This window comes from Protobothrops mucrosquamatus, unplaced genomic scaffold, assembly GCF_001527695.2.
Source record: "Protobothrops mucrosquamatus isolate PMUCROS unplaced genomic scaffold, P.Mucros_1.0 scaffold1644, whole genome shotgun sequence".
Classification (NCBI taxonomy): domain Eukaryota; kingdom Metazoa; phylum Chordata; class Lepidosauria; order Squamata; family Viperidae; genus Protobothrops; species Protobothrops mucrosquamatus.
In genome coordinates, this window is record NW_015387803.1 from 400,583 (window position 1) to 407,911 (window position 7,329).

Sequence of the window (7,329 nt, forward strand, 5' to 3'; positions counted from 1 at the left end):
ATATAATTTTAATTACGACACAGCTACTAATATTTGGCTTTTAATTTGGTCTTAGAGGGGTTTTTATTTTGGTATTTATTAATTTTTTGGTATTTTATTGTTACTTGTTTTTAATATGCTGTGCACCGCCCTGAGTCCTTCGGGAGAAGGGCGGTATATAAATCTAAACAAATAAATAAATAAATAAATAAATAAATAAATAAATAAATCACCTTGCAGATGGTGGCCTGCAACAACGGAAGAGGAGGAAAGGCATAAAGCTTGTTGACGTGAGCCTTGGCCGCCACATTGTCCGTCAGAATCAGGACGTGCCGTCCCGTCACTAGGGAGGAAAACTGACGGAGAGCTAAGTGAATGGCCCTGAGCTCGAGCCAATTTATATTGTGGGATAAGTCCGACCGGGACCACTGTCCCTGGGCCAAATGAGTGCAAAGATGGGCACCCCAACCGAACAGACTGGCATCTGTGGTCAAGGTGAGCCTGAGGGGCTCCTTGAAAATGGACCCCTTGGTCATTGTGGGTGAGGTCCACCAGAGAAGGGATATAACAAGGTGTGGTGGGGAACCCTGACCTTCCTGTTGGAGGAACTGAGGTTCTGTTTCTGGAAGGGAAGGAGGAACCATTGAAGGCTTCTTGAGTGAAGCCTGGCCCATGGCACGATCCCCATGCAAGACACCATTTTTCCCAAGAGTTGAGACAGCTGTACCAGGGGCACCGCCTTGTCCCTCCGAAGCTGGTGCACCAGCTTTCGGATACTGACCCGACGTTCTTATGAAAGATAGACCTTGCAAACGTCTGAATCTATGACCGCTCCCAGATGCAGGAGATGCTTTGTGGGAGTCATGTGACTCTTTTTGAAGTTCACTGAGAAGCCGTGAACCTGTAGTGTATGAACCGTGATATCCAGGTCTGACTGGGCCGCCTGGAAGGAACTGGACTGCACTAGGATGTCGTCTAGATAGCATTGCACGCGCACCAGCATCAACCTGAGGTGAGCCGCCAAGACTGCTAAAATTTTTGTGAAAACCCTTGGAGCTGAAGATAGACCAAAGGGAAGGGCTCTGTATTGGTAATGCCGGTGCGTGTAACAAAACCGGAGGAACCTGCGGTGTTCCGGAAGTATCGGGATGTGCAGGTACGCCTCTGTCAGATCTATGGAGGAGAGAAAATCCCCTTTTCTGATACTGGTGAGGATGGACTTTAGGGTCTGCATCTTGAAACTTGCCTAAATGTAGAACCTTACTTTTTTCACCATTGAATTTCATTTTATTACATAGCACCCAATGTTCAAGTCGATGTCAAGATCCTTCTGTATCTTAAGCCTGTCTTCTGGAGTGTTGGCTATTCCTGCCAGCTTGGTATTGTCTGCAAATTTGATGAGTTCCCCATCTATCCCCTCATCCAAATCATTGATGAAGATGTTGAAGAGAACTGGGCCCAGAACAGAGCCCTGGGGCACCCCACTACACACTTCCCTCCATGTAGATGCAGTTCCATTGAGGACCACTGCAGTACGGCCGGTCAGCCAGCTATGAATCCATCTGGTGGTGATGCTGTCTAACCCACATTTTTCTATCTTATCAAGTAGTAGGTTGTGATCTACTTTATCAAATGACTTACTGATGGCCAAGTAAATTATATCCACAGCATTCCTCTGGTCCACTAATTTTGTGCACCTGGTCAAAAAATACAATAAGATTTGTATTCATGATCTGTTTCTGACAAACCCATGTTGGCTTTTAGTAATGACTTTGTTTGCCTCTAGGTGTTCGCTGATTCGTTGTTTGATTATCTTTTCCAGAATCTTCCCAGGTATTGAAGTCAGNCAGTTCCTTCAGAACCTTGGGGTGTAATCCATCTGGTCCTGGTGATTTGAACTCGTCTAGGGTGGACAGGTGCTTGCTTACCATTTTCTTGCCTATCTTAACTTGTGTTTCTGTTTTTTACGGTACTGTTTTTGATAGGTTGGACTGTTTTTTCCTTTTGTGTAAAGACGGATGCAAAAAACGAGTTAAGTAGTTCTGCTTTCTCCCTGTTGCTTGTCACCTTCTTGCCATTTTCTCCCACTAATGGACCAATCATTTCCTTAACTTTTTTCTTGTTTTTTACATGTTGTTTTGTTGCTTTTGTTATTTTTTTACCTTTGTCGTAAGCAAGTGTGAATGGGTCAAAAGGAAGGGAAAGGTTGGGACTTGGAGTTGATATGCATTACAAAAGTGAGAAGTTTAAAGATCAAAAGTGATGAAAGCAACAGAATTTGTTAAGGACAGAAACTACCTCAAGATGGAAGCGCATATTAGAAATACAATGGTACCTCAGTACTCATCGTTAATTGGTTCCAGGAGGAGCAATGAGTACCAAAAATGATGAGTACCACACAATTTTTTCCAATAAGCAATAATGTAGTGAGTCACAAGGCAGCCGACAACGACAAGGTCTGTTTCCACCCGCCTGATCTTCCATAAGGGCCTGAAGACGTGGCTCTGCCATTTGGCTTGGGGTCCAAATGGGGGAGTTTCATGCTGCAGGTTGATGGACCAATAGCAGATTCCCCCTGCACATCTTGCTCCCTTCCTCTGCATCTATTAGTCATAATTTGTATTTGTATTGTTAATAGATATACAGTATATGTTTGTATGGTTGCATGGTTTTATTGCTTTTAATGTTGAAACCTTAAATAAAGCAAACTGATTAGGCATTAACTGGCTGGACCATTTCTATCCCCATTCGTACAGTTTGCACAAGGAAAGATCAACTGCATTCTCTGGAAATCTGCAACACCACAATCTGTATGATAAATTTTAAATCACCAATATTTTCTATACGTGAACAAAAACTATATTGCTGTCCCAGGGGCACATTCCTATCCTTCAACTATAATATTAATTAATTTAGTATTTAATTTTAGTAGGAAACTAAGACCTATTTGGAGCATAGCCTAATCTTAGTTAAAGGAATGAATCAGTAGAATCATTACTAAAAAACAGATTGATAATATTCTTCCCATATACTTAGAGTTCTTATTCCATCAAATGTCTTAGGTAGAACTAGCTATTATACACTGAAAGAAAGCAGAATTCATAGTAGTAATGGCCTGAATTAAACACTGTCATCAATGTTTCTGAGTATATTCTTTTTCTTAAAGCTTCACAGGATTTGTTCAGTTCACATCGGACCAGAAAATGGTAAATTATTAGTTTTAAATCTTCAATTCAAATGGCTTTACTTTGAAACATTAATGGTTTCCATTTTGTTCTTAATTTGGGAGTAGAATTCTTGTATCTCCAGCATGCTGTGTACTACCTAATTAAGACTGTGTTAAATAATAATGTCTTTTTCTTCTTCTATGTGACCCATAAATCTCTCTAAGTAAGTTCACTGAGAAATTTAGACAAAGAATTTGCTCACTGAAGATAAGATAAATTTAGTGAAATACTTAACTCTATATATTACTTTTCTGAAACTAGAATACAATTAACACTACTAACTCAAACTCCTTACAAAGAAAGGTCTCTAGAGTCATCTTCATCTGACTCAAATAGAATAAATGCACTGTACTACTAGTATGGACTAAATGCTATGGACTAAAAGGTTAGCACCTCAATGTTTAAAATGGCAATTCTTAAATCAAAGTCTGATAATTGTTAAAGATGATATACAATATATAGAACTGCATCATTTGAGCCTAATCTCATATTAAAATCTCTGATCATGATGAGAGTACCATCAAAGAACTCCCAAAAATGTTTCACTATATACATGATACCATTTGGCAGATAGAAACTACATAACTATGTACAACTATTATTTTAGTATTACAGCTGTGGCTAGAAAATCAATTACCCAATTTCATTCATTCATCTTTGTCAAACTTGACACTCTCCAGATGTGTTAGGAAATGTTTAGAACGTTGGACCATGAATTTCAATGTAGATGGACAGCTCCATACTGTAGAGGGGGGATACTTTATATTCACAATTTTTGAAAGAATATACATTTGTTCCCTAATTTTGTTTCTAACATCATGGGGAAAAAATCATTTTACTTCCCAGCAAAAGGAAACATTGTTAGGCTATTCCAGTGATGGCGAAATTTTTAGAGACCGAGTACCCAGACTGCAGCCCAAAACCCACTTATTTATCGCAAAGTGCCAAGGCCGCATCATCATTGTGGTGCCCTCAGGGGGGTGAGGGTGGGGGTGGCCCACTGGGTGGGCGTGACTGCGGTGGTCACGGCAGGCTGAGTGGCGTGGTGGGTGAGCATGGCCACCTTGATGCTGCTCATGGGAGGGATGCCTGTGGGAGCTGGGCAGGATTGGGGGAGATCCAGGGGGTCTCTGGTGGGTGGGGCGGTGGGCAGGAGGCTCGTCCTGCGAGGTGAGGCAGGGGTAGGGTGGGGGTGCCATTGCTGCGGGGCAAGGCGAGGCAGGGGTGGCTGCTGCCTGACACCATCAGCCCCCGCACACAGAGGCCAGCGACCGCATGTGGGCATGCTCTACCACCTCTACTCGAGCTTGCTAGCCAGCTGCTTTACCTCCTTTGTGCTGGGTGGGGCTGCCGCTCCGTGTGCCAGGGTGGCCTAATGGACCTGCGCAAGCTAGCAGCGGCAGCAGGTGTGCCCACAGAGAGGGCTCTGAGTGCCGCCTCTGGCACGCATGCCATAGGTTCGCCATCACTGGGCTGTTCCTTGTCAGTAAACTTTTCTTCGTATAATATAATGTTCTGGTCAGTCACTTGTCGAGGAATATCTCCAGCTAAACTAGAACCCAAGAATTCCACCACTAAGCTAAACTCCTATCTCAGTATTAGCTACAGAAGATCAAAGTTAAGGCTTTGACAGTACTTACAGCCAAAGATAATTTAAAAAGTAAAATATAACTCCTTAATCTCGTAACACATGGATAATGCAACCACAGTTTCAACTGGGAAATCATGAATTTCCTAGATCAAACTAAATACTAGGGAAATCCTGGAATATTGGCACTCAGACAAATCAGCCTTCAACAGACACAGATATAAACTACTTTTACACACCATTCAAAAGTTACAGTAAAAAAGCTAAGAAGGAAACAAAAAACCCAAACACATTCTCTCCGTGAGCCAACACCCAGGTAAACAGGGATTAACATCAGACAATTAAGCAAAACACAAAACCCTTAACAAATACCAAGGAGAAAGCCATATCGCCACCAACCCTGGCAGGATAAGTTACTATATATAAACAGGGAGCAAACCCCACACTCACTAGCACTGATGATGTTACGTTGGGTAATGAAACGTTGGCAAGCATACAAACAAGCTCAGAGAGCACCAGGGACTCCATAAAACATTTTACTGTAATATTCAAATAAATGCAGTCACTAAGTCCAGGATATTATCACATCCCCAAATCCTCCAGAAATGTGTTCCACACAGATTACTTCTTCTCTGTCCTAAGCAATTAAAAATATAATGCATCAACCTAACTTACTATTGAATATGCAGCAAGCCCAGATCATTCTTTTTAGTCATTACAGGTCATCCTCAACTTACAATCATTGGTTTAGTGACCGTTCAAAGTTACAATAGCACTGAAAAAAGGTGAATTATAGCCAGTTTTCACGCTTATGACCGTTGCAGCATCCTCATGGTGACCTGATAAAAATTTGGGTGCTTGGCAACTGGCGTGTATTTATGACAGTCACACTATCCCAGGATCTTGTGATCACCATTTGTAACCTTCCCAGCAGGTTTCTGACAAGCAAAGTCACTGGGGGAAGCCAGATTCATTTAATGACCGCATGATTCACTTAACAAGTGCAATGATTTGCTTAACAACTGTGGCAAAAGGTTGTAAAATGGGGCAAAACTCACTTAACAACTCACTTATCTTGTTTAGCAAAGGAAATTTTAGGCTCAATTGTGGTCATAAATTGAGGACTTAGGATATTTTTATCCCAAGAATAAGCTAAATATTTGGATAACAGTAGACTTTGATAAAATAGCATCATAAATTGATTTTTAAGAATTAAGAATGTGTTCCTTTGGTTTCTAATAAACTGGTTAAGAAACACTGTATTTTCCTATTTTAATTGGCTACATCACTGAATTTTAACTACCATAAGAGCAATTTAAAAATGTAAATTCTGCATCTCCCAGCCACATTCTGAAATTGGATTTTAAAAAGGCACTTACCCCATGCTGCATAGATTGCAGAAGATAATAATTTAATGCTTGACTTATTGAAACTTGAAGGATTTTTAGCTGCTCTGATATAATCCCAGTGTTCCTTAATTCAGTATGAATCTTCCACTGAGCAACACAATTCCAAGCAATAGCCCCTATGTGCCCTGATGGTAAAGTCCTTACAATTGCTCTGGTTCCAGTGTAGACTGATTTCTTAATCTCCTTATCATTTTTGCAAAATCTTCTTATTAATAAGGTAGAACGCTCCTTCTTACTTCGGGAAAAATTTTCCTCCATAATTCTGTGGGCAGTGCAGTTTTCAAAATGGCTCAGAAGAGGCTTTGAAGGCATCCTTCCAGTAAAATTACCACTTGAGAAACCGTGACCTGAGCCTCCCACACTAAGTTTTGGAGTTCCTTTTTTGAAACACAATAATTTATCCACTGACGCATCAGAAGAATCATGGAGTTTTCCAGTTTTACTCCCACAGGATGGCAGGTCCAGGTAGTTACAAGTGCAGGCTATGGAATCATTGGTGCAAGACATACAGTCATTCCAAATGAAATTATTATGCAGAGTATGTATGCTTTTTGAGAGATTATTGCTCTCTTTAGCATAACTGGCATCTGTAGTTTCACTTTCTTTTTTGTGGACTGAGGACTGGCTCCTTAGTGGCTTCAACTTCATTTGAGATTCATCCATGTTTAACTGAATTTCAGCATACATGGCTCTTTGCAGCGAAGAAATTCCAGTTTCTGAATATTTCTCTTTCTTTGAAAAAGAATCATATGGGTTATATAGTTGGATATGTATAGTATTACTCTTAACAGTTTTTCTGTAGATCATAATTTATGTTAAGAAATTCCAAAGAAGCAGGAATAAATGTGCCTCCCTGCCAGGCATTTTCTCTATCAGTCATTTCTTTTTTATCTGTTAAAATAAAAATGCCAAGCAATGTTCCCTAGCAGGTCTTTTTATTCAAGTTATAAAAAAGATCTGTACATCTGATTTGTTCTCTCATAACTGGCAGCTACAGAGCTTATCTCCATTATATCCATTCCAAATGGCCAATGTTGGCCCCAAATCAACTGTAAGTAAAGCCTATTTCTTTGGAAAACAAGCTGACCTCATGACATTTTTTAAATGTGCAGGTATTTTTCCTCCA

General features: G+C 40.6%; 1 protein-coding gene across 1 annotated transcript in view; it reads right to left on the reverse strand.

The window, feature by feature from the left end:
• The window catches only part of PLCE1 (phospholipase C epsilon 1), a 133,719-nt gene extending 126,829 nt beyond the window's left edge, over positions 1–6,890 (reverse strand). Inside the window, exon 1 of the mRNA XM_015822694.2 lies at positions 6,174–6,890. Within this exon, the coding sequence (XP_015678180.2) occupies positions 6,174–6,890 (717 nt within the window). The remainder of the gene's footprint in view (positions 1–6,173) is intronic.
• Between the last annotated feature and the right edge of the window lie 439 nt (positions 6,891–7,329).